Source organism: Lethenteron reissneri, chromosome 65 (assembly GCF_015708825.2).
Source record: "Lethenteron reissneri isolate LAM-NWPU_2019-01 chromosome 65, ASM1570882v1, whole genome shotgun sequence".
NCBI classification, from domain to species: domain Eukaryota; kingdom Metazoa; phylum Chordata; class Hyperoartia; order Petromyzontiformes; family Petromyzontidae; genus Lethenteron; species Lethenteron reissneri.
Genome location: NC_083843.1, coordinates 5,390,460 through 5,418,218, shown reverse-complemented (window position 1 = coordinate 5,418,218; position 27,759 = coordinate 5,390,460). Strand labels below are relative to the sequence as shown.

At 50.9% G+C, this 27,759-nt stretch overlaps 2 protein-coding genes across 6 annotated transcripts in view; both read left to right on the top strand.

Annotated features, from left to right (window-relative positions):
- The first annotated feature begins 2,138 nt into the window (after nt 1-2,138).
- Nucleotides 2,139-23,813, top strand: LOC133359389 (uncharacterized). 3 transcript variants are annotated; one of them, XM_061577791.1, is made up of 12 exons: nt 2,139-2,197; nt 3,151-3,208; nt 3,314-3,343; nt 4,665-4,694; nt 5,238-5,294; nt 6,057-6,092; nt 10,034-10,180; nt 12,064-12,129; nt 12,494-12,523; nt 20,254-20,301; nt 21,584-21,601; nt 22,645-23,813. In XM_061577791.1, exons 2-12 carry the CDS (start codon nt 3,158-3,160, stop codon nt 22,756-22,758), a joined length of 627 nt encoding a protein of 208 aa, XP_061433775.1. In that variant the 5' UTR covers nt 2,139-2,197; nt 3,151-3,157; the 3' UTR covers nt 22,759-23,813. The 3 variants fall into 3 exon arrangements, with proteins under 3 accessions (XP_061433775.1, XP_061433776.1, XP_061433774.1); XM_061577792.1 differs by having other exon boundaries at nt 2,192-2,211; XM_061577790.1 differs by having other exon boundaries at nt 2,195-2,219.
- Nucleotides 23,814-25,895: 2,082 nt separating this feature from the next.
- LOC133359652 (mucin-2-like) overlaps nt 25,896-27,759 on the top strand; it is a 40,843-nt gene continuing 38,979 nt past the window's right edge. The window contains exon 1 of one of the 3 annotated variants that reach the window (XM_061578130.1): nt 25,896-26,038. The gene's annotated coding sequence lies outside the window, so the exon portion shown is untranslated. Of the gene's footprint in view, nt 26,039-27,010; nt 27,586-27,759 lie in introns of those variants that run through there. The other 2 variants (XM_061578128.1, XM_061578129.1) reach the window with 2 other exon arrangements.

The window sequence follows — 27,759 nt, the reverse complement described above, 5'->3', positions numbered from 1 at the left end:
AGCCCTGTGAGCCATTCGGCTCTTGAATTGGGTGCAACCGCAACAAACAAAAACACGAACAAAAACATCTTAAAGTGAATATGTGACTAAGTGCAAACAAAAATCCAAGAAAGGACAGCAAAATATTGCAGAAAAAAATCACCGTACACCAACGCTGTGTGCAAAAATCCCAGTGGGATGTAAGTCAAACAACCAACAACAACCACAAGACAACTTAGATTAAGGCCATCAGTCTAACTCTCTACTACAACAAACCAACATGGCTAAACCAATATACTTTTCGAAATCACCAAAATAAAGGCATGAAAGCAATGAAACAGTGATCATAGGAACTGACGGAATTTTCATAATAAATGGCATAAACAACATGTACTACCAAAACCCTGCAGCCATAGCTGGCTTCATGAGTCACTCCACAACAGTAGGAGCATCAATCGGAGTATTATAATTTCTAATAATGTATGTGGTGGAAAGAGATGATTCATATGGTGGGAGCCAGAGGGCATCCCTGTCGCACCCCAAGGTGAACAGGGAATGGCTCTGACTCCCGGCCACGCAGTTTACCCGGGCCAGCCCACCATCAGCAAGGTCCTTAATGATTGTGAGCAGAGTGTCACGGACTCTGACAGCGTGAAGATCAACCAAGAGCCCCGGCCTATTGATGGTGTCATAGGCATGAACCAGCTCAATGAAGCAGAGATGTAGGTCCTGTTGGAATTCCCTACACTTCTGCTGTAGCAGACGGACAGAAAATATGGCGTCGGTGCAGGACCGCCTTCGCCTGAAACTACATTGGGGCTCCGCCAGCCTCTTCTCAATGTGCCTGGCAAGGCGATGTTGAATTATCCTCGTCAGGACCTTACCCGGCACACTGAGGAGGGAGGTGACCCTGTAGTTGTTACAGTCTGTGGGGTTCCCCTTCTTAAAGAGGGGGACCATCAGGGCATTCTGTGGAACCCATCCAGTGGTCGTGACTGTTATTATGATGTAATGTAGGGCAGTTTGTGCACACATTTCTCCCTGAGCAGTTCACTTGGGAGATCATCTCTGCCCGGTGCGTTTCCTGGTCTCAGACTCTGGATCGCCTTCCGTACTTCCTCAACAGATGGCACCTCAGCCAGCCACTCACAGAGAGTGGCGACTTCCTCCAATATTGGAGGCACCGCAGCCTCAAGCAGGGTCGTCCCCACCTTGCCCCATGATTTTCTTGGTTCTTTCGGTAAAGTCACGTAGAAAGGAAAAAATAAAATAATAAAAATAAAACATAATAAAATAATTCTCACGACGTTTCGGCCACAACACAAGCAGCCGTCCTCAGGTGAAGACCAGGTCTGTCGAGGCGACAGCGTCTAAAAGAAAACACCACCACGCTTGGAGCGTCTATTTAAGCTGGGTTGGAAGGCGGGGGGAAATACGCATTCACAAATAGCACTAATCGCATTCCTGCATTTCCCATAAATATGCTAAATTCCTCTTGATATGCAGATTATTTTGCCAATGCGCATTTCCCCCCCTTCCAACCCAGCTTAAATAGACGCTCTAAGCGTGGTGGTGTTTTCTTTTAGACGCTGTCGTCTCGACAGACCTGGTCTTCACCTGAGGACGGCTGCTTGTGTTGTGGCCGAAACGTCGTGAGAATTATTTTATTATGTTTTATTTTTATTATTTTATTACTTCCCTTCTACGTGACTTTACCGAAAGAACCAAGAAGATGAATCCCTGCAGTCACGAAAGCTTTAAATCGAAATTGCCCCATGATGTTTTCTGGGCTGAGGGTTTCGCCTCCCCACAAGAACTCACATAAATGCTCAGAAAACCTGCTCATGGCGGTCGAAGATTGGATACCAGTTTATTCTCTTTAAGCATTGACACACACATAGACAAACGTAGATATGTCATCAGCACCATCACCATCACCGGTGGATAGTCCACCGGTGATGGTGATTGCACTGAGAGACAAAGTGCGGAGCACGAGGATTAGAGAACAAACGCAGGGTCGAGTCATCATCATAACCACATTGATCTCCATCCAGCATTGAATAAATCACGGTGATTGCACTGCGAGACAGAGAGAGGAGCACGGAAATTTGAGAAAAGGTCAAGGGGAGGGAGACTCGGGGAGGAGAGATGGGGAGGGGAGAGAAAGTGTTCTGCGGAGACACGCGGAGACGCGCAGAGAGCGAGACGCGGAGATACGGTGAGACACGTAGAGTGAGTGGGTGAGTGTGTAGGTTAGTGAGTGGATCGGTGAGTGAGCGAGTAAGTGGGGAACTAGTTATGTGAGTAAGTAGGTAGGTGAGTGAGGTGAGTGAGGTGAGTGAGTGGGTGAGTCGGTAGGTGAGTGATTGGATAGGTAAGTGAGTGGGGGACTGGTTATGTGAGTGAGTGGATAGGTGAGTGAGTGGGTGAGTGGGTGAGTGGGGGACTGGGTAGTGAATGAGTAGGTGCGTGAGTGAGTGAGTGAGTGGGGGACTGGGGAAGGGAGTGAGTGTGTAGGTGAGTGAGTGGGTGAGTGGGGGATAAGGTATGTGAGTGAGTGGGTAGGTGAGTGAGTGGGTAGGTGAGTCAGTGAGTAGGGGAGTGAGTGAGTGAGTGAATTAGTGGGTGAGTGGATGGGTGACTAAGTGGATGAGTTGGTGAGTGAGTGAGTGAGTGAACCCGTCCACCCATGTTTCTTCCCGCTCACGCCACCAACATCAGCGATAGCAATTATCTGAACCGGTTTTGGGACTCCCCTAGGTCGACTCAGCCTCAAATGAGAACCAAGGGGCGGTGTGGAGTAAACATCGCCACTGGGGAGACAAAGGCGGCCGGGCGTGGTGCTGGCCATCCACCCCCTCGTGTGCCACAGTGCCGGTCTTCATGGGCGCTCTCTTACAGCACTTGCCCCGACAGAATTTTAAGGCTCTCCGGGGGATCTTTGGCTTTGTGTGAGTGTACTTGTGCGCGAGTCTGCGTGAGGGAGTGGGTGAGTGGGTGAGTGAGTTCGTCGGTGAGTGAGTGGGTGAGTGGGTGAGTGAGTGAGTGGGTGAGTGGGTGGCTGAGTGAGTGAGTGAGGGTGTGGGTGAGTGAGTGAGTGAGTGAACGAGTTAGTGAGTGTGTCTGTCGTCTGGTGGTGGCAGTGATGATGATTTTGTTGATATATTTTAGGACAGAAATGGCGTCACTGATGGTGATGATGGTGGTGGTGATGGTGATGGTGGCTGAGGTAAGGTGATGCTGATGATTTTAATGATGATGTTGATGCTGATGCAGGCTGTGTTCAATATGACGCTGTGAATGATGCTAATGATGATGTCGATTATATTTTTAGGTGCAAAGTGATATCACCATCTACCAGAACGTAAGAATGATAGCCTATGACACTCACTCATTCACTCACCAACTCACCCACCCACCCATTCACCCACCCACCTACTCCCTTACTCACCAACTCACTCACCCACCCACCCACCCACGAACCCACCTACCTACTCACTCACCCACCCACTCAAACTCCCACTCACTCACCCACGAACTCATTCACCCACCCACTCACCCGCTCACTCATCCACTCACTCACCCACTCACCCACGAACTCACTCACCCACGAACTCACTAACCCACCCATTCACTCACCCGCCTACTCACCCACCCACTTACCCATTCACTCCACAACCCACCCACCCACAAACCCACCAACTCACTCATCCACAAACTCAACCAACTCACTCACCCACCAACTCACTCACCCACCCACTGGTCCACCAACTCACTCATTCACCAACTCATTCAACCACTCTGTCACCGACACAAAACAAAGATCCTCCGTTTCGCCTCAAACGACAGTAGGAGCAAGCGCTGTTGGCGAGTAACAGCTATGAAGGCCGGTACTCTGCCATACAATGCAGTGGGTAGCCAGCACCACAGCCCGGCCACATTTGTCTCCCCAGTGGCGATGTTTACGACGAACCCGCACTAGGATTCTCATTTGAGGCTGAGTCCACCTAGGGGAGGGAGGATCCCAGGACCGATTCAGATGTTGGCCGTGAGTGGCCGGAATCGAACTCGGGTCTCCTTGTGCAAGTTCGTAGCGCAGTGCGCTGTGCGCTAACCACTGCGCCACCGCTCCCCCAACACAACTGTACACTACACGATACACTACACTCCGATACACTACACTCCGATACACTACACTAGACACAACTATGGATTAGCACGGGTGGCTATGTACGGTGCAAAATAAGTTATACACACATACATACGTACACACTACTATACACTACAATACTATACACTACACTATAAACTACACTGATATGCACTATACTATAAACTACACTACAAACTACACTACTATACACTACACTATAAACTATACTACTATAAATGTAGATTTAAAGCTTTCGTGACTGCAGGGATTCATATTCTTGGTTCTTTCGGTAAAGTCACGTAGAAGTGAAATAATAAAATTTCCCTTCTACATGACTTTACCAAAATAACCAAGAATATACTACTATACACTGCTATACACTACACTACAAACTACACTACTATACACTACACTATGAACTACACTACTTTTTACTATGCTGTCTGCAACCTTCGATTAGCACAGGTGACTATGTATGGTGCGAAATAAGTTAAAAGGACATGATGATGGCGTGTATTTTTTTTCTCTGCAGACAACTGATTTGGTCATCATATACAACCGAGTAAGTACCGGGCTGCTGATGATGATGATGCTGATCTTGCTGCTGATGATGATGTTGCCGCTGATGATGATGTTGCCGCTGATGATGATGTTGCTGCTGATGAGAAATGTTGTTGATGATGGTGTTTCTGTTCTTGCTGATGATGGTGTTGTTGAGATGTTTCTGCTGCTGATGATGTTGCTACTGATGATGATGTTGCTACTACTGATGATGATGTTGCTGATGATGATGTTGCAGCTGATGATGATGATGATGTTGCTAATGATGTTGTTGCTGCTGATGATGATGCTGATGACGTTGCTGCTGATGATGTTGCTGCTGATGCTGCTGATGATGATGCTGATGATGTTGCAGCTGATGATGATGATGCTGATGTTGCTGATGATAATGTTGTTCCTGATGATGATGCTGATGATGTTGCTGCTGATGATGCTGATGATGTTGCTGCTGAAGATGATGATGCTGATGATGATGCTGATGATGATGATGCTGATGATGTTGATGCTGATGATGATGTTGCTGATGATTCTGTGTGTTTTCCAGTCAATGGTTAACCGACCTTCGTTGGCAAGTTACTCTGATGCATGCGATCCTTACCCGGTGAGGAAACGGCTGATGATGATAACGTTGCCAATGATGACGATGCCGATGATGACGTTGCCGATCATGACGTTGCCGATGATGACGATGCCGATGATGATGATGATGACGATGATAACGTTGCCAATGATGACTATGCCGACGATGACGATGCCGACGATGACGTTGCCGATGATGACGATGATACAAATGATGACGATGCCGATCATGACGTTGCCGATGATGACGATGATGATGACGATGATGCCGATGCCGCTGATGACGTTGCCGATGATGACGTTGCCGATGATGACATTGCCGACGATGATGTTGCAGACGATGACGTTGCCGTTGATGACGTTGCCGATGATGACGTTGCCGATAATGACGTTGCCGATGATGACGATGATGCCAATGATGACGTTGCCGATGATGACGCTGCCGATGATGATGACGACGATGACGATGATGACGTTGCCGATGATGACGCTGCCGATGATGATGACGACGATGATGACGATGATGCCAATGATGACGTTGCCGATGATGACGTTGCCGATGATGATGATGCCGATGATGACGATGATGCCAATGATGACGTTGCCGATGATGACGCTGCCGATGATGATGACGACGATGACGATGCCGATGATGACGTTGCCGATGATGATGATGCCGATGATGACGATGATGCCAATGATGACGTTGCCGATGATGACGCTGCCGATGATGATGACGACGATGACGATGCCGATGATGACGTTGCCGATGATGACGTTGCAGACGGATATCACCACAACAACCACCGTCTCTGTCGTGGTGAGTAGAGCATCACGTGACACCAATCACCATCATCAGCAACATCATCAGCGGCATCATCAGCAAGATCATCATCGGCAACATCATCAGCAACATCATCATCAGCAACAACATAAACACCAAAATCATCATCAGCATCACTAGGATGCCACTCACCACCAGAGGCCGCTATCACCCTTCATGCGTTATCGTGACACTCTGACCCCGTGGACCCCGACTGGACATCTGTGAAACAGAGCTTCATAGCTCATCGGATTCCCCCTTTAGGAGTATAAATGTAAGAATCTGATTTCTCTCTCTCTCCATTTCTCTGCCCATCTCTCTTTCCATCTTTCTGGCGTGCGCGATGAACACCACCACCACGTGACTTTTCTTTCGTGTTGTGCGCGGTGCATTTAGCGCCACAGCGCGTGGATCTAAAGCGTTGGTTTTCATTTGTTTGCTGGTGACTTTGTATTTCATATCGGAATCGCCTCCAGTGCTGTTGCTGCTGGCGGCAATAACAGTTGTTTAAAAGTCAAAAGTCTCTCACCATCTCTCCCCATCTTCTCTCTCCGTCGTCGCTATATCACCATCTTTCATTTTTTTACGATCAGAGGAAACAAGAAGATGCTCGGTGTCATCGGCACTTTGCTTCGTTCAACATTTAGTTTTTTGGGTTTTTTCAATGCTTTGCTTTATGTGCCCCCCTCCCCTTTTTAAATGAAATATTTCACGAAATATTTTACGCTCTGCTCTCCTCTCCCCATCTCTATCTCTCACCATTTCTCTCCCCATCTCTCTCTCTTGCCGGCGCATGATGGGAAGTGGCCATTCCTCTCTGGTGATCTTGTGGTGTCTATGCACATCGCCTGGGTTCAGAATCAGGATATTTAACTCGACTGAAGGAATCCGATGTACTGTATGTGAGTCCAGTAGATTATTTTGCTGCTGCTGCTGCTACTCACGAACAGCACTTGCCCCAACAACCTGTTAAGGCTTCACGGTGGATCTTTGTCTTTGGTGTGGATTATCTCATCAGCCGAACTCGGCAGGAATTGACGCACTCAAACTAAACAATTATTTTTTATTTTTCCAGGTAATACCCACTGAGCTCAGTAGCTTTTGTTCATAAGCGACCTGGCCATCACATAACGATAGCAGGGTCAACCATGTGGCTGACATCATCATCATCACATGGGAATGTAAAGCAGCAGCCAGATACTCTCTCGATGCATCGTGACGTCCATTCTAGATGATGTGGAGGCGAAAGTCACGCGACTACCACAGGGAGAGAGACGCAGACTCCAAATATGCAGCAGGTGTCAGTGTCAGGATTTAATCCACGACCTCCTGTATACCAGACGAGGTAGTTAACATCTCGCAGGGCCGGGATCGAACCCACGACCTGTTCTGAAGAAATGTATTTTCAGTTTATTGTAGTGGTGTCTTGTATAGTAGTGTAGTGTATAATGTGCAATAGTGTTGTGTGTTTGTAGCACGAAGCTAACCGAACTAATCGGAGGTTGCGATTGAATGACAACAAACTAAAACACAGCAACGAGCAGTTCTCAAGAAACGCGTCTGGCAATCGAGATGATGGCGTAAAGAGTGGCATCACCGTTCCCCAGCGGCTTCACCATTGTATATGCGAAAGGGAGGAGAGTACTGATTGGTTCTTTCGATAAAGGTATAAAATTAATTAAATCACGACGTTTCGGGCGCAACACAAGCGTCCGTCATCAGGTGGGACAACCACAGCAAGAAACAATTGCTGAAGTGGGCAAAAGGGCTGCCGTGACAAGAGGCTATATAGGTAAGAGAGGGGGGAGGAGCCAGGGAGGGGAGATAGAGAGGGGGGGAGTGCTGCCAAGTGGAGCGCTAGTAGACAGGGGTTGTCCAACCTGATGACGGGCACTTGAGTTGCGCCCGAAACGTCGTGATTTAATTGATTTTATTTTACACCTACGTGACTTTACCGAAAAAATCAAAGAGTATGGATTCACCTACGTGATGCGATCGGCGGCGGAGGGCACTGCGGTTCATTTGTGGCGAGCGCTCCGCCTGCGTGGATGATGATGATGATGGTGGAAGAATGCAAACCCCTTCATAGAACGAATTCATAGCTGTCAACCCCTTACACTGGTCTACAATTGTTTTTAGACGTCGACTGCTTCGGAGATGAAATGTGCTGTTTATTATTGATTTTGACGTGCTGAATTCGAATATGACAATTAAAACAACTGATTGACTACTGTTCCCAAGATATTTAAGTTGTTTACATTTTAAATCTATGTAAATTGTGTAGATAGTAGTGTTTTACTCGTAAATTGTAAACATAGCTCTTTTCATTTGTTGATAGTTGCTTTATATGATAACATGTCACCTGTCCTGTTCATGTAACACTAAAAAAATCAGCAAAAGGTTTATATAAATAACATTTATTATGAAACAAAAGGCAAAAACTATTATGTGTATATAAGTACATAGTTCAGTCCTGATTAAGTGTCTACTTGGCGCTTCTTGGCTTGTCTCTTGCATTCATCAAATGGAGCATCTCTTGTCACTGTCCAGCAATCGGCTGCCAGCATTGATGGGCTCTATTTGCCCTGATAGCGTTTCTCCATTGTGGCAATGTCCTGGTGAAATCGCTCGTCATGCTCGACACTCACGGCTCCTCAGTTCGGTGGGAAAAAATCTAGTTGAGAGTGCAAAAAAAATATTTTTAGTGACATGTTGCAACCAAGGCTTTTGTATGCCTTGGGGAGGTTTTCCACCAACTCCCTGTAGTTGTTTGCCTTGTTGTATCCCAGAAAATTGATAATTATCAGTGCTCTACCTTATTACAGACCAATTCAGACCTTATTGGTCACGCCGTGCCCCTTATAAATCTCAACGTTCATCCTACAAAGTCCCATCGCAAGGGAGAAACACAAAGTAATGAACACATTTTTTTCAACTCAATCTCCCTGTACAAGAATACGGGGTAAACCGTGCGAATTGACACAGTGTGCCAATTCGTGTTTGAGGGAGACTGGTGGGGGGGGGGGGGGTTGGTGAGGTTCGCCGTCCCCCCACGTCCGCAGGGGAGCGATCGCCGTGGTCGTCCCTGCAGACTCTCCCCCCACCTCCCCCCCCCCCCCCGGCCTTCCTTGTGAGAATGGCGGTCGACAGGGCGAGGGAAGCTGCAGGGTGATGTCGGGAGGAGGGGTGGGAGGAAAATTGAGGCTGTGGGTGGCTCCACTCGGAGGGCACCGCAGTGACGCGAAGAGGTGGCGGTGTGCCCCCCCCTCCCCCCACCACTGCCAAGAACGCCCAGATCAGTGCCCGGTGCCCGGAAGTTCCTCGCCCTCGTTCCACATCACCTTTCTGCCGCACGTTTCACTCCCTCCGTTGTTTTTTGTTTGTTTCTTTCACCCCGATGCAGGCGGCTCGCTCTTCTCCCGTCGGTTCTAAAAGGGGACTGCTCTGTGCAGGCGGTGCACAGGCGTAGGGATGGGGACGAGAATTCATGAGTCGATGAAGCGAGCCCCTCGCCCAACCCCCTTGCATCAAGGCCTCACGCCGGGGTCGTATTCCTTGTCGTCTTGATGCAGCCCCGCTGGAATGGTGCCTTCGTTCCTTGCTTTGGCAGTAGCCACTGAGCGAAGTGCGAGTGGATGTGGGGATTGTCTCTCTGTGTGTCTCCATTCGTCTCTCTCTGCCTCTATCTCCATCCGTGTCTATTTCTCCATGCGTCTCTCTCTTTCTCTATTCATCCGTTTTTCTTTTTTGGTGTCCCTCTCTTCATCCGTCATTCTCTCCGTGTTTCTCTCTCTCCGTGTCTTTCTCTCTATCTGTGTGTGTCTCTCTACGAGTCTCTCAATCAATTTCTCACTCCATCCATCTGTTTCTCTCTCTCCCCGTGTCTCTTGCTCCCTTCGTCAACGTCTCTCTCTCTCTCTCTTCTTGTCTCTCTGCAGGCTACCGTCCCCACCAGTTCCTCCTCCGGCTCCTCTTCGACGGCCGTGGGGATTGGGGTCGGGGTTGGAGTCGGTGTTGCCGTGGTCGCCGCCATCACCGCAATTGGAAGCTTCCTCTACTGCCGCAAGAAACGCGAAGCCCAGCCGGTAAGAGAGACAGGGAGATAGCGAGACGGGGAGAGAGACAGACAGAGATAGACAAGTAGATAAATGGATGGAGAGAGAGGCTTTAAACAACTTTTATTGCCGCCAGCAGCAACAGCACTGGAGGCATTTCCGATATGAAATACACAAAGTCACCAGCAAACAAATAAACAAACGCTATAAATCCACGCGCTGTGGCATTAAATGCACCGCGCACAACATGAAAGAAAAGTCACGTGGTGGTGGTGGTCATCGCGCACGCCACGGTGACGAGCGAGTGTTTCAGAAGGTGAACATGAGGGTGCCGTCCACGCTGGTACAGAGAGGGGCTTGTCCGGCTCCCCAGCGTTCGAAGAAGATGCGCACATCACTGACATGTGTGTGGTACATGGCGTGCTCCAGCCGGAGCCGCGCCTTAAGCAGGCCCCTGATCACTGGAAGCACAGAGCAGCCGTCAGTGTCACCTGCCAGCATCTTTTTCCTCGTTCGGTACACCGCCATCTTCGCCTGAGCACAGGCGATGGTTACTTTTGCCATGAGGATACTGAGACGACGTGCGGCGGTGGCGGAGGGGGTGTTGGCGGCACTTGTCCCACCGTGCTGTCCTCAGGCGGGTCGCCAGCAACCGTGTCTTCATATTCACCTCCTGCAAGGCCATCTGGGATGGCGCTCGCGGGGGAGCGTTGCTCGTCCTGCTCTGTGACTTTTGGGTAGGGCTCGTGATCGGCGGTGGCCGCGCGCTTAAGGTTAGGGGCCGCTTGGCCTCCTTCGCCGTGGCCGGGCTTTACCCTTCGCTTGCGCGAGGTGACGAGGGTGAAACCCTCGCATCCTCGTTGTCGGTGGGCGGCTTTGTGCGACCAGCTGCTGCTGCTGCTGTTGAGGCTGAGGTGGCTCTGGCTACGGCTGCTACGGCTGCTCCTGCTGCGGCTGCTGATGCTTCTGCTGAGGCTGCTGTGGCTCAGGTGGCTGTGGCTCCTGCTGCTGCTGTGGCTGCTGCTGCGCCTACTGTTGCAGCTGCTGCTGCTGCTGTGGCTTCTGCTGCTGCTGCTGTGGCTGCTCCTGCTGTGGCTGCTGCTGTGGCTGCTGTGGCTGCTGCTGCTGTGGCTGATGCTGCTGGTGTTGCTGCTGTTGCAGCTGCTGTTGCTGCGGCTGCTGCGTCTGCTGCTGCTGCCGCTACACAGGCTATAGCGGCTGCTGCTGCTTCTGCCGGCGCTGCTGAGGCTGTGGTGGAAGCTGCTGCTAGCAGCGCTGCTGCTGCTGCTTCTGGCGCTGTTGTTGTTGCTGCTGCTACTGTGTGACGTTTGTTGCAGGCTGCGCGTTTTTTTCCTTTTGGTTTGCCCGTGCAGTTTGCACGGGCATGGCCGACGCCACCGCACACGTAGCAGCGTGGCAACGTGATGGACACGTACACGGTGTAGGCGTAGCCTTCCGACGTGTAGAGCGAGAGAGATGAAGATACAGAGAGATAAATGGATGGAGAGAGGGAGAGACAGAGAGAGAGAGAGGGGGAGATGGAGAGTGAGACACAGAGAGAGAGACGTGTATAATAGAGGAGCTCTTGGGTTCGATCCTGACCCTGACACCTGCTATATATTTCCAGTATGCGTGTCTTTCTCCCCATATTTGCAGTATGCCTGTCTCTCTCCCTCCACATTTTGAATCAATGTTACACGTTTTGAGTATTTGGCTGCTATAAGTGTCCACATGATAAGCCACTTCGTTGAGCAATTGTTTGTGATGGTCAGGTTACTTCTGAAAAGAGATACAGAGCCCAATGGGGCCTTACCTGGTAAAATAAAAATAGGTAAAGAGGCAATCCCCCCCCCCCTCATTCACCCTCCCCCACCCTGCCCCTCCCTCTCCTCCCCCATCCCCTCCTCCTGCAGCCGCAGCAGAAGGAAGGTGTGGGAGATGTTGGACAGAAGTCTATAGTCGACCGCAAGAGAATGCCGGTCAGCCTTGCACAGTGTTCCAGAGACTCACCACACAGAGACCACTAGACTCATAACACAGAAGCCCATAGACTCACATAGAGACCGACAGACTCACATGGAGACCCACAGACTCACACACAGACCCATTTACTCACACAGCGATGCATAGACCCACACATAGACTCAAAGGGTCGCGTAGAGATGCATAGACTCACTAAATGAACCATAGACTCACACCGAGACCCATAAACTCACATAAAGACGAACATACTCACACATAGACCCATAGAGTCACACGAAGATTCAGAGACACCCTTAGACACTGACCCGGTCATCATAAACATACTGAGAGACCCAATAATTGTTCACTGTTTCCTCACAGATTCCAGGTGAAATGCCAAAGGATCTCTCTGTAAGTATCATCACCACCACCAGCATCACCACCACCATCACCACCATCACCATCATCATCACCACCACCAGCATCACCACCACCAGCATCACCACCACCATCACCACCATCACCATCATCACCACCATCATCATCATCACCACCACCAGCATCACCACCACCAGCATCATCACCACTGCCACCACCACCACCACCAACCTCATCACCACCACCACCATTACCACCATCATCATCATCACCACCACCAGCATCATCACCACTGCCACCACCACCACCAACCTCATCACCACCACTATTATCACCATAACCACCAAAGAGACAAAGACAACGATCCCCCCATAGGCTGTTGGGTCAAGTATTGTTAGCGAGTAGCATCTATGACAGCCGGCCTGGCACACAAGGTTATAGATGGCCAATACCCTCCCGGGCAGCCTTGGTCACCCCACTGCCGATGCTTACACACCACACCAGGTATTCATTTGAGGCTGGGTCGACCTAGATGAGGTCCAGGACCGGTTCAAATAATCGTCACAGGTGTTGGTGGCCCTGAGCAGGAATCGAACTCGGGTCGCCGGGTTCCTAGCGCAGCTGCACGCTAAACTGCTACGCCACCCCTCACTGCCTACGTGCGGGGGAGTAGAACAAAAGCATACGCGTTGGGACCCGAACATTGGTGAACTATGCCTGGGCAGGGCGACTCTAGAGGAAACTCTGATGGACGCCCCTGGCGGTTCTGACGTTAAAATCGATCGTCCGACCTGGGTTTGTGGGGCGAAAGACTAATCGAATTGTCTCGTAGCTGGTTCCCTCCGAAGTGTTACTCAGGAGATAGCTGGTGCTTGGCAGGAGCAGTTTTATCCGGTAAAGCGAATGATTGGAGATCTTGGTGGGGAAACAACCACCACCATCATCGCCACCGCCATCATCAGCAATTCGCCACTAAGTGGAGGTGACGTCACCATGGCACTTGTGCCAGGTTATGTGCACGTTAAGGCCACGTGAAGTATCGAATGCCTGCTTGTAAGAGGTCACGGGAGAGACCCAGGTGCCATGATGACGTCACATCTGGTCAATGCACCACTTCTGCCCCCTACTCTGCCAACTTGCTGTGTTTTAGCCATGCGGAGCTCTGTGAGCATCGCTCCTCTGCCCTCCATTGTTGCTAGAGGGTGTCTGCCTCCAACTGCCCAGCAGCGTCCTTCACGAGCATCCTCCACAGAGGCCGATCTTGACACCGTCAGTACCAGTCATCAGCAAGTCCACTCAGCTCCACATCCTCTTGTACCACATCACTACATCTCTTATCTAGCCTATGCCATGCCCGTATAGACCCCTATATCCAGCCAAACAAAAGCTGTTTAGGCATGTGTAACGGGTTCCGGAGACACTTGTAGATGTAACTTCTTTATTACAATACAACACTCCAACAGTCCTGATACTCTGTTACAGCCTAGGTACACAGCCTAGCTACACAGCCTAGATACTCTACTCTGGCTACGCTCTGGACTCGCCCTCACAAGGTCGTAGCGTCGGGAGTTCCAGAGTCCCAGCGCTGGCTCTCACAGCATCCCAGGGTCTTCAGATGGCTGGTCGTGGGTCTTGGGTCTTGAGTTACAACTGGGCCCGATCGTCCAGGGAGCTCCGGTTATATGCCCAGTCCCCAACGAGGGGTGGGGCCGTGTGCGCCACCAGACATCCCACAGAGCACACACAGCCCCCCCCGTTGGCGGCGCCCAGAGGCTTAAGCGTCTGGACCCCCTGGGAACCCAGCGCCTGGCGCCCAGGGGATTACGCGTCTGGACCCACCTGGGAACCCAGAGCCTACAGCAGCCCCTCCCTTCTTTTGTCACTACATTACCCCCCTCTATGTAGCCTCCAGCCGTCCCGGCTGTCAATAATTAGAAAGTTTAAATTAACGAAAGGGAGAGAGAGAAGAAAAAAAAATACGCGAGCTTCAACAGGAAAAGAAAAGAGAACAAGAAAGCAACCATAAATACCATAACCAACCTGTACAACTCTACACTATATACAAGCATCAATCAACAAAAAGGTGAAGCAATGACACGTGAACAAACGACCCGCGGCCCACCTAGCCCTCCTCGGGATCCGCATAGAAAACGGGGAATTAACAACAACAAATATACAGATTCCGACGCGTTGGATGCACAACCAACACCGGTAATCGAACCGAAATCACACAATCACCGCATGGATGGCAGGGATCCACACCACCCTGCCAGCCTCCCATCCGTCAGGTGGAGAGAAGGCGAAGACCAACATGTCGAGCATCCCTCTACACGCACTTATCCGGACGTCTGTCTACGTCCCGGGTCGAGAAGTCGTACTTCAGGGCCGACCCATGTACTGGGCAAAGAAGTCGCACTTCAGGGCTGCTCCAGTATCTACATTTTAAAAATATATATATAAAATTTACATGACACAAACAAAATAAATCTGCCTGTTCCTGTCCATAAATGGTGGCCGCACGCATGAACCGCATCTCCAAAAGGCATCCCGTGCTTGCGTCCCAGCAGCCCTCAATGAGGACCACCACCGACATTACATGTCAACCGTTTGCACCCCCCGCCTTTCCAACGTGGCGTCTCCATCCTAAAACCGCGCACGTCGGCCATATCGGGGGGGACTTCAACCCAGTCTCTCTCCAAGACTCGCATCGCAGCATATAGCTGTACCGACCGATCTGAGACCCAACCTCTCTCCAAGACTCGCATCGCAGCATATAGCTGTACCGACCGATCTGAGACCCAACCTCTCTCCAAGACTCGCATCGCAGCATATAGCTGTACCGACCGATCTGAGACCCAACCTCTCTCCAAGACTCGCATCGCAGCATATAGCTGTACCGACCGATCTGAGACCCAATTTCTCTCCAAGACTCGCATCGCAGCATATAGCTGTACCGACCGATCTGAGACGACCCATTGTTCACTCCCTGCACAACATGCACCCTAACAACTGAGGGATACAGTCCCAACGTAACGGGACAACTACACCTGAACACCACGAATCTCCAGCCCACTGTTTCAACGCGCCTCGGAGTGTTTCAATCTCCGGGCCGTCAGGTCAAGCCGTCAGCTATTCCATGACGGGACCACACTCTCCGAGCCCTGTGAGCGCACAGCCCACTAGGCTAGACATGCCACGGAGTGTCTCTATCTCCGGGCTGTCAGGTCAAGCCGTCAGCCATAGCATGACGGGACCACAACTCTCGTGTTAGACACGCAACACCCGCTGGGCCATCCTGGTCAGGATCTGCACCCCAAGATATTTGAGAACCAGCATGACAATTCCAAATCCTTGGCAGCATGTCACCATCTCAAGATAAATGCCCCATACAGTATATACATCGTTAACAATGACAGCACAAGCTATACATTAACAATCACGAACAAAGCTCAATATAAACCATACATTGTTAACAATCACAAGCAAAGTTTCGCACACACATTGACAACACTCACGGGCGAAGCTCCACACAGTTTACCCAACAACAGTCACGACTCCCCGACGACAACGAAGAAAATATCAACAAAAAAATCATTAATCCGGAGCGCGTAAAATGTACGAAGTGTCAGGGGCCTGGTCTCCCGACCTCCAACCTTTGGCCAGAGCAGCAAAGGCGGCGAGCAGCGAGTCGGTCCATGTGCCGGCCCCGGCGCTGGTTACAGTAAGAATGGCGCCCTCACTGTCCGGTCGCAGCGCTGATGACGTGCTGTGCTAGGTTGCCAACAGCTGTCACCCGGCGGTGAGGGACGCAGCGCTGATGACGCGGCGTCGTCGGGTTGGCACACGCTGGGCCCGGAAGTGACGTCGCTCCCAGTGGTCACTGCTCCTCTGGTGGAAGTGACGACACACCCGGAAGTGTCCCTCACATCCGTGGGGGGAATGGCGGCGGCGTTGGGCTCGGGCGAGCGCCGCGCCTCCTCTCTCCCTCCCGCCATCGGCCGCGAGCACCGCAGCTCGCCCAGGAGGGAGGCGGTGGCGCAGATCAGCTCTGCGAGGCGAAGCAGCGCCTCCTCCATCTCTGCTCCCGACGCTGGAGAGGGGACGGTCGGCGGAGCAGACAGCTGCTCAGCCGGCGGTGCGGCGTTGTTGTCGGCCGGCGGTGCAGCGTCGCTGTCGGCCGGCGTTGGCTGCCCCATCGCTGCCTGCTCCTCTTCATCGCCGTCAGGACTGAAGGTACGTGGCTTACTTCTTGTCTCCATAGCCACTTCTAACACCAAATGTAACGGGTTCCGGAGACACTTGTAGATGTAACTTCTTTATTACAATACAACACTCCAACAGTCCTGATACTCTGTTACAGCCTAGGTACACAGCCTAGCTACACAGCCTAGATACTCTACTCTGGCTACGCTCTGGACTCGCCCTCACAAGGTCGTAGCGTCGGGAGTTCCAGAGTCCCAGCGCTGGCTCTCACAGCATCCCAGGGTCTTCAGATGGCTGGTCGTGGGTCTTGGGTCTTGAGTTACAACTGGGCCCGATCGTCCAGGGAGCTCCGGTTATATGCCCAGTCCCCAACGAGGGGTGGGGCCGTGTGCGCCACCAGACATCCCACAGAGCACACACAGCCCCCCCCCGTTGGCGGCGCCCAGAGGCTTAAGCGTCTGGACCCCCTGGGAACCCAGCGCCTGGCGCCCAGGGGATTACGCGTCTGGACCCACCTGGGAACCCAGAGCCTACAGCAGCCCCTCCCTTCTTATGTCACTACACATGCGGTGGCTGGGCATGTGGGCTACATAACCCAGCCAACACAAGGATTTGTGAGCTCCTCACACAATCCAGCCTGGTTAAACCGAATATAGATCATAGGTAGACCAGCCTAAATGTTTCAAACCAGGGAAGATGTTTCGCAAGAATAGAGAAGGGAAGGCATGACCATATCCGAGAATTTCCGAAGCTTCGTGTGGAGCGACAGACGAGGTAGCTTGCATAAAAAGTAACACATCTGATGATAAAAGATAATGCCACTCAAGTGATAAGGAGACCTCTGCTGTCAAACCGGAGCTGGTTATGAGCACACTGCCCAGATATGGAAAACTCTCCACTCTACCCACAGCTCCCCCATCACCAATTGGGAGTTGAGGGGCGGAGTGTTTGATGGCACAAAATACCCAGGTAGGTGCTTCGTTTTAGTGGTTCAGCAGTAGTGCCTTCAACTCCTCTTCTGCATGACCAGAGCAACAGCATACATAACATGGTTGGCCAATGGGAGCCATCCCTTGACCGCACCCGGGCATCGATCAGCCTCCCATTGTTACTGTACCAGATGGATATTTCTCCGGTTCAGCCAGAGGACATCCCTGTTGCACACCATCATGAAGTTCCTTAGTGATAGTAAACAGAGAGTCAGGGACTCAAAAAGCACGAAGAACAACCCAGAGCCAAGGCCTACTGATGGTATCAAATGCTTTGACCAGGTCAATAAAGCAATTATGTAGGTCCTGTTGGAATTCCCGACACTTCTGGTGTAGCAGACTCACAGAAAATATGGCATCTGTGCAGGACCGCCCTTTCCTGAAACAATATTGCGGCTCCGCAAGCTTCTACTTGGCGTGCCTGGCAAGGAAGCAATGTTGAATAATCCTTGTCAGGACCTTTCCTAGCACACTGAGGAGGGAGATGCCCCTTTAGTGGTTACAGTCTGTGCGATTCCCCTTCTTAAAGAAGAAGACCATCAGGGCATCCTTCCTATCCTGTGGAACGCATCCAGGGATCTAGACTGTTATTATGATGTCATATAGGGCAGTCTGCACACAAACGCCACCCTCCCCCAGTATTTTGCTGCGGAGATCATCTCTGCCTCGCACTTTTCTGGTCTCCTTACGTACTTCCTCAAAAGATGGGAATTCAGCCAGCCACTCACAGGGGGTGACTACCTCTAATAGTTGAGGCATATCAGCTTCAGCAGGGTCGTTCCCACTTTGCCCCATGATGTTATCCAGTCTAATGGATTTTCCCTGCCTCAAGACCTCACATTAATTCTTATCACATCTGTAAACCTGTTCCTGGGGGTCAGAGATCAGATCACCTCTCTTTCCCCTCATTAAGGTGTTAGGTGTGGCGCTGCAAGTTACTTTGAGGGAGTTAAATAGTGATTTGTGATCGCAGGCTTCTGATGCAGACTCCATTTCCTCAGCAACCCGCGATCACCACCCATCCTTGCAGCACCGCACGGCTCTCCGAGCCTCCAAAAGAAGGTTGTGGTAAACCTGCTCATTCTTTGACATGGAATGCTGTAGACGGTGGGAGTGGACTTGTCGTATTTTCTCTGCCAGCCGGAACACCTCCTCTGCCAGCCAGGATCTCTGGGGACGCTTATACCGTGTACCCAAAGCAGCCATTGCAGCTGCATGAGTCACAGTCCCAAACCTCACCCATTTCCTCTCGGCATCAGGAGGGGGGACGATGCCAACCCCAGCTGATTCTCGCTTGCAACTTTAATCAGCTAGCTGAGACCAGGTCACTGTGGCTTTAGATAGGGTCAAGATGTATACCCATCACTGGAGTGGAATAATTGCAAGCACATCTTACGTATGACAAGCCGATGGTATTTGAGCAGATCAGCTCCACAGTAGATTTTGGTGTCAAAGACATGGGCCCGCATCCGCTTTTCTGTCGCTCTTTAGTCCAGCAGATGTTCTTACTTGAATCCGGCGTGCAATCCATTATGTTGTGTAGATGCGCCAATGCCAGAACAGCATGTTGGTAATTACAAGCCCATGGCCTGTACAAAAGTCTAGCAGCCTCCTATTGTTGATATTGAGCTGATCTGGCCCATGCTTTCCAATCACTTCAGACCAGGTGCCAGCATCATGACCCACTTGGGCATTAAAGTCACCGAACAGGATAACTCTATCCTAAGGGGTCAATTTAGCTAGCACCTGTGACAGGAGGTCATAGAAGACATGTGACTCATCGGACTTGCCTGCAGCCCTCCACTGATGTTCATCTTCGGTGGGGGTATAAGTAACCACCACTCCTCACCTCTAGTTGATGGGAAGGCGAGCCCACAGTAGCTTGGGGCATACAGGTTCCCACACCTCACTGCCATGCTTCCACACACCCTTCATTATTTTGTTCAGAAGAAGAGCCACTCTCTTTTGTTTGACAGTCTCCTGTCCCGAGTAGAGGGCTATCCATCCCTCATGCTGACAGGAGCCAGAATTAGTCCACCGTACCTCTTGAATACCCCAGAGATCTCGGCGGTATCAGTTCAGCTCCCGACAGAGGAGTGGCAGCCTTTCCTCCGCAATGAGCATTCAAACATTCTATATGGCCACCCACAGTGGCTTTTTGATGTTTTTGGAGGAGCCCCGAGGGTAAGGAATTAGTCTCCTGTCCCTGCCAAATGGGGTTTGGCCAGGAGACATCATCAACGCCTGCCCCCCGGGGCCTCCAGCACAAGCTGAGCTTGATGTTTTTTTCCCGTGGGTTTTGTGGTAATTCGATTGAAGGTGGAGGGGGTGACCAGCCCCTCACACCCCATTTGGCCGCTGAGGTGGTTACAAGTGCCATGAGGGGAATAGCCGATTTCGGAATTGATCTTCCTTTCATGGCATTACTCACATCCACCACAGCGTTAGCATCCGGCACCACCAAGGAGGTCTGGGGTTGTTTTTTGCCAAACGTGCTCACTCTCTCATTCACTCATACACTCTTCAACCCACCCACACGGCCATTGAACATGATCTCTGTGTTCATCGCAGATGCCTGATGAACTGCCTGGTATAAAGTTTCAGCGGGAGGCGATGAAGGTAAATCAGTACCATCATTTTCAAAACCAGTGACAATGCCACACTCATTTACTCATCCAATCACCCGCTCATTCACTCACTCATCCACTACCACTCTTTCACTCACCCACTCATGTAACCACTTACCAAAATCACCACTATCACCAGTATTATCACCACCATCATCGTCACCACCACTATCATTATCACCAACAAAACTGCTGCTTTTCGCCATTAAGTGGCAGTGATGTCACCACAGCACCTGTGCCAGACCAGGTACTGACGCTATGTGAAGTGTTGAAGGCTCGCTGACTGGTTACTAGCAGACCCAGGTGCCTTGGGTTGACTGACTAAGATCAATGGCAGATGCACACCTGTATCAACTTGTTGCATTTTTGCCTCCCGGCACTCCCATCATTGTTGGAGGGCGACTGCCTCAATCTGTTGTGGTGCTTTTGGTAGGTCCTGGTTTAAAAGATATTAGTCCGCATTTGCTCTTCCGTTACTATGTAGTCCAGCAGATGTTGTTGCTTAGACTCGGCGTGCATCCATGTTGGTGTGTGGATACGCCTTTGACGAAACAACGTGTTGGTTAATACAAGCCCATAGGCTGCACAAAAATCTAGCAGCCTCCTACTGTTAATGAGCTAATCTGGCCCATGCCTTTCAATCACTTCAGGCCAGGTGTCTGCATCAAGACCCACTCGGAATTCAAGTCACCACACAGGATGACTATCCAAAACGGTCGCTTTAGCCAGGGGACAGGAAGTCATAGAAGGCATTTGACCCATCAGCCTTGTCTGCATCCCTCCACAGATTTTCACTAGGGGCGTAAGCAACCATCATCATCACCACCACAATTATCACCACCACTATCATCACCATTACAACCACCATTATGATTGAGTGGGTGTGTGAGTGTGGGTGGGTCAATTGTTGAGTGAGTGAATGGGTGAGTGAGTGGGGGAGTGGTTTTGTGAAGTGCATGGGTGAGTGTTTAGGTGAGTGGCTAAGTGCGTGGGTGGGTGAGTGGTTGAGCGAATGAATGGGTAAGTTGGTGAGTGGATGAGTGCATGAGTGAATGCGTGGGTGGAAGAGTAGGTGAGTTTGTGAGTGAATGGTTAAATTAGTGCGTGGGTGATCGAATAAGTGGGTGGTTGCGTAATTGAGTGGGTCAATTGAGTGGTTGGGTGTATCAGTGAGTCTTAAGTAGCACCTAGCCTGGCACATGCACCAGAGTGACAGCTTCTGTTATTACTGTGAGTGATGCGTAACTCTCGCTGCACTTTCCTTATCTCCCCAGGAAAACGTCTACCTGGAGGTGAGAGATTGCAGTTCCTCATGTCTCCTAAGTGTCTCCCCTCCCCGTGTCTCCTCCTTATCTGTCTCCTCCTCCCCACGTGTCTCCACGCCTTTCTATGTCCACCATTCTCCGTGCTTCTCTGTCTCCGTGTCTCCACCCAAACTGTGTGTCTCTCCAGTTGATGCATGGCTTCTTCATCTCTCACCGTCGCGTTTCTCCATCTCTCGGTTCTCTTACCCGACTGTCCTCCCCCACCCCGAACACCCTCATTTCCATTTAAGCGACATCAATGCCAAGGTTCAGGTCCAGGAGCAGGCCCAGACCTAGGCCTAGGCCAAGACCCAGGCTCAGGTGCAGACCAAGGCCCAGGTTTAGGTCCACATGCAGGCAAGGCCCAGATCGAAGCCCCAGTCCAGGCTGAGGCCCTGGTCCATGCTAACGCCCAAGTCCAGGCTCAGGACCTGGTCCAGGTTAAGGCCCAGGTGCAAGCCAAGGTCCATGCTGAGGTCCAGGCTAAGACCCTCGTCCATACTTAGGCCCAGGTGTAGGCTGACGCCCAGACCGAGGCTTCAGTCCAGGCAGGCTCTGAACTCGGAAGTTTCACCGAAGTCTAAACTCTGGTGTCGACGTTTGGCCATCTCTCTGCGAGCGTCCCGTCTCATCGCATCATCATGGCGACTTCTCTCCACGTGCTGCCATTCTTCTCACCACGGTGGCTTGGAGATGTTAACTCCCTCGCCTGGTATGCAGGAGGACGTGGGTTCTATACCGACCCTGATGCCTGTTGCTGTTGTATATTGGGCGTTTCTCTCAGTGTTGGTCACGTGGATTTTTCTCTGGGTCCTCTGTTTTTCCCCTCCACATTTAGAATCAACATCAAACGTTTAAGAGTATTTGGCTGCGACACATTTCCACACGATGAGAAGCCACTTCGTTGAGCTATCATTTGTGATGGCCAGGTCACGTCTGAAAAAGGAGCTACAGAGCTCAGTCGTCCTTACTCCCTAGTAAAGTACAAAAAACCCAACAGTTTTATAGAAAACTCTTCCCTCTATCTCCAGGTGGACGATCCACGCTATACGAACATCCAAGTCTGTGCTGAGGCCCAGTCTGCGTACCTGTGCCCAGACCCTGTTGTCGCAGAGGAGAAGACGGCGACCGTGGAATCTGCATGAGAGAGGAGGAGAGAGATGGGAGAGAAAGGGAGTGGGGGTCGGGGGGAGTGGGGCTCGGGGGGAGTTGGGAAAGAGGAGAGAGATGAAAGAAGAGAGAGATGATATGAGGGGAGAGGAGATGGAGATGGCAAATCGAGGGAGGGGGAGAGTTCAGAAAGAGAGCGGAGATTAAATAAGAGAGATGGGAGAGAATAGGGGTATATGAGTGAGAGAGTTGGGAAAGAGAAGGTAGGGGGTAGAGTTGGGAGAACAGGAGAATATAGAAGATAGGGGGTAGAGAGAGTTAGAGTAGAGTCTGGAGTGATGACGTCATGTAGAATATGCGTGTGTGTAGTTGACGCGGTGCATAATCATCGCCACTAGGCAGACTACCCACCTCCTCGTGTGCTGTTCCGGCCTTCATAGGTGCTCGCTAACAGCACTTTCCCCAACAATCTGTCAAGGCTGGGCGGGTGCAATACTGCTGTCTCAACTTATGCTCACTGTGACGAGTGCACCGCTGCATGCTTGGGTCATTAGTCGCGCACATCTGATTAGCACGGCTGGATACGTACGGTGCGAAAGAAGTTAAACATACATACACACTACTATACACTACACCACCATGCTAGATTGAAAACTCATTTCTTAAGGACTGCTTTGTCCCATGACCTCTCTCCAATGAGTTTCAACATAGCACCCGCGAAGACTCAAACATCGGAGGGGGTTGACCCTTCTGGGGCTGTGGTGCATCAGATACCAGAGGAAGTAGCCACTCCCTGTGAGTCAGTGGTCAGTGGCTGGCAAGGTGAGGTTGACCCTGCTGGGGCTGCCGTGCCTCAGATTCCAGAGGAAGCAGTCACTCTCTGCGTGCATTCCTGCAGTATGCCGAAGAAGCTTCAAGCACGTGGAATGAAACGGTCGGACGTCGCTCTGAGCAGCAGAGTAGCGGTAAAGCCTGATAACTCTCAGGGGCGAGGGAGGGAGAGGCGTGAGCTATGGCTGTGATCCCTGGGTTTTGATGTTTGTTGTAAGGTTTTGTGTGGATTACGTACCGAATTAAAGAAACAAATATTCCTGTTGTCTCAAAATTGTCGACACATCCACGACCGTGGGAAAAACAAACACAGTCGCGATCATTGTCCCATTCCCTCCCCCCACCCCCATTTCAAGAAGCGTAACACGCACAGCAGTAGCTGCCACTGGAAGTGCCTCTAGGCTAGGAGTAGACAGCGGCAATCAGTGTCCACAACCACCCCCCTCCCTTCCCTCCAGACAGAAGACTAATAAACACAGCGGCAATGATCACACTCCCCTACTGCAGCAGACTAACGCTTAGAGGGGCAGCTGTCACTGGGGGTGCCCCTAGGCTATGAACACATAGCGGCAATCATTGCACTCACCGTACCCAACAGAAGACTGGGTGTCCTTCTCCCGCAACTCCAATTAGTACGTTTAGGCTACATGCGGTGCAAACGAAGTTCAACACACACACATATATATGCAAGACTAACACACACAGGAGTAGCTGCCAATAGGGGTGCCCCTAGGCTAAGACCACAGCGGCAATCATCACACTTCCTCTACCGATAAAAGAGTGTTGTCCTTTCCCCGTGCCTCCAATAAGCATGGTTGGCTAAGTACGGTGCGAAAGAAGTTCAGCACATACATGCAAGACTAATACACACAGGGTCAGCTGCCACTGGGGGTGCCCCTAGGGACGTGACCTTTTCTTTTGAGAAGGGCTAATATCCTTCCCATACGTGGAATGCGGGAGAGGGAGTCTTCGTCCATTACACGAGAGTGGGTAAGGGGGTGAGCAGGAGAGTGAGTGGGTGACTGTGTTAGTGGTTGGGTGAGCAGATTATTGAGAGTGAGTAAGATATGCAGGAGGGTGAGTGAGTGTGAGTGACTGGGTGACTGAGTTACTGGTTGGGTGAGTGGAAGAGTGAATGGGAGGATAGGTGATTGAGTCAGTGGATGTATGTGTAGAGACGATTTCGACGCACTTGTCCAGAAAGGATTCTTTATTTAAGGAGCAACGTGCTCTCCCTCGGACCAGCGAAGAACCCACTGCAGCAGTCCCGAATCTCCCACGCATCCCGCCTTCTATACGGTGCGTGGCGATGCCCCTATTCCCGATTCTTCTCGTTGACCCTAGTCCACTCGCCCTGCAGGTTGACTCCATTGTCTCATTACATCATCTGGCCACGCCCCTATTCTTGATCATTCTCGTGGCCACTAGCCCACTCGCACTGCAGGTTGACTTTACTGTCATGACATATGTATGTATGTGAGTTGACGTTTCGCACCATACGTAACCAACCGTGCTTATAGGAGGTGAAAATGGATGAGGGTGTGAGTTGGGTGAGTGGGAGAGTGGGAGAGTGGGTGAGTGAATGCATAGGTGATTTAGTGAGTGGGTGAGTGAGTGTGTGAGTGGGTGAGTGAGTTAGGGTGTGAGTGGGCGAGTAAGGGTGTGAGTGGTCGAGGAAATGTGTAAGTGACTGCATCGGTGAGTGAGGAGCAGAGTTAGTAGGTGAATGAGTGGATGGGTGAGGGTGAAAGTGGGTGAACGGATTACTGAATGGGTGAGTGAGTGAGAATTTCTGTGAGTGTGTGAGTGAGTCAGTGGGAGAGTGACTGAGTAAGTGGGTGGGTAAGTTATTGAGTTGTTGGGTGGGTGAGTGGTTGGGTGTTTGAGTGAGTGGATGGGTGAGGGAATCGATGAATGCGTAGCAGAGTGGTTGGGTGAGGGTGTTGGTGAGTTTGAGAGAGTGGGTGGGTAGGTAGGTGAGAGAGTGGGTGAGTTATTGATTGGGCGAGTGAAAGAGTGAGTGGTTGGGTGAGTCGGTGCGTGAGTTGGTAAGTGAGTGGGTGAGTCGGTGGCTGAGTGAGTGGGTGGGTGAGTGAGAGAGGTTGTGAGTCGGTAGCCGTGGTGCAGTGATTCGCGCTACCCCCCGCGCAACTAACCCCGGACCTGAATCACCCGAGTTCGATTCTCACTCAGGCCCAACATCAGCAGCAAAGATGATGTGAAACCGACCTAAGGAGGGCTTCTTCCCCTTAGGTCGTCTCATCAGTACCTGGGTGCGGTGTGTAAACATACCCGCGAGGGATACAACGCTTCAAGGAAGTGGAAGAGGAGGAAGCGATGGCAAGAATGCGAATTATGCATAACAGAAATGCAGGTAGAAAGAGACAAAGAAAGATACGAGTGAGAGGGACACTCAGAGAAAGACTCAGCGAGAGAGAGACTCAGAGAGAATCATAGAAAGATTCATAGGGACACCTCGTCTATGTGAGTATACATGTGTGTATCTCTGTCTGTGTATCTGTCTCTCTGTGTCTCTGTCTGGGTATCTGTCTCTCTGTGTGTCTCTGTCTATGTATCTGTCTCTGTGTGTATCTCTGTCTATGTGTCTGTCTCTCTGTGTCTATGTCTGTGAATCTGTCTCTGTGTGTGTCTCTGTCTGTCTCTCTGTGTCTCTGTCTGTGCATATGTCCCTCTGTGTGTCTCTGTATGTGTATCTGTCTCTGCGTGTGTCTCTGTCTGTGTATCTGTCTCTCTGTGTATCTGTCTGTGTATCTGTCTCGTGTGTGTCTGTGTATGTATCTCTGTGTGTCTCTGTCTGTGTATCTGTTTCTGTGTGTGTCTTTCTGTGTATCTGTCTGTGTGTGTCTCTGTCTGTGTATGTCTCTCTGTGTCTCTGTCTGTGTATCTTTATCTCTGTGTGTCTCTGTCTGTGTATGTCTCTCTGTGTCTCTGTCTGTGTATCTGTCTGTGTATCTGTCTGTCTCGTGTGTGTCTGTGTATGTCTCTCTGTGTGTCTCTGTCTGTGTATCTGTCTCTGTGTGTCTTTCTGTGTATCTGTCTCTCTGTGTGTCTTTGTGTATCTGTCGATCTGTGTAGCGGTTAGCGCCATGAAATACTCGGCGATCCGGCCACTCACTCCTTTTGTGTGCCACAGTGTCGGTAGCCTTCATAGGTGCTGCTCACGGGGGATCTTTGTCTTCGTGTGTCTATAAAGCATGGAGCGGTGGCGCAGTAGTTAGCTCACCACACTGCGCGACACATCGAATATCTGAATCCTGTGCTGGGATTGTCACTTAGGTCGATTCAGCCTTAAATGGTGCATATGGTGTGTGTGTGTGCAGTGAACATGGTGGTGGTGGTAATGGTGGGGGTGATGATAATGATGGTGGTAAAGGTGATGGTGTTAATGATGATGGCGATGATGATAGTGATGATGGTGTTAATGATGGTGGTGGTGGTGATAATGACGGTTGTAGTGATGGTGGTGATGTTGTTGGTGATGGTGGTGGTGATGTTGGTGGTGATGATGGTGATGGCGGTAATAGTGATTATGTTGATGGTGGTGTTGATGATGGTGGTTATGTATCATCGTGTCTGTGTGTTTGTCTATCTGTAAATGTATTATTGGGCGGAGATGCGCCATCTCCATGCAGGTGGTAGTACCGGCCACATGCCAATAGGGGGAAGAAGAGGGGCTGTGCCCCAGTGTGAAGGGACTATGGCCCACAGGGCCCAACGGTAACCCCTATGGAACGGCATGACCAGAGGTACAGACCCCAGAACCCAGGAGGGGCCTGGGGGATGACATCACTCCCAAGTCCTGCTAGAAGGTTCAAAAAGGAAGGTGTGGCCAGGGCGGGGCAAGCTACAGCCCTGTATAAAATCCGGACCTCTGAACGGTCCCAGCTGTCGTCGCTCACCCAAAGATCAGAGAGCCTCCTGGAGAGAAGAGCCCCATTGGGCAGAGCCGTACCCCTGGCTAGGGTTGGCTCCAGCTTATTCCAGTGAAGACCCAAGCTTCGCTTAAGAAGGTAGTTAGATTAGCCAGTGAGAGGCGTATTAGTCTGGAGGGGCTACCTTAGCGTATCGGGTGTGAGGGGCCGTTACCCCTCTGTGTTAAGGATTTATTGTTAAATAAATCCTGTTGCCTCAGAGAACTACATATCTACGTGTGAGTTTTTGTCTGTGTGTAGTGAGTCCAACTG

Coding starts and splice junctions, on each gene's coding strand:
- LOC133359389 (XM_061577791.1), top strand. CDS start 3,158: ATGGCGTCACTGATGGTGATGATGGTGGTGGTGATGGTGATGGTGGCT. Junction 3,209..3,313: donor TGATGGTGATGGTGGCTGAG/GTAAGGTGATGC, acceptor TTATATTTTTAG/GTGCAAAGTGATATCACCAT. Junction 12,130..12,493: donor TCGACCGCAAGAGAATGCCG/GTCAGCCTTGCA, acceptor GTTTCCTCACAG/ATTCCAGGTGAAATGCCAAA.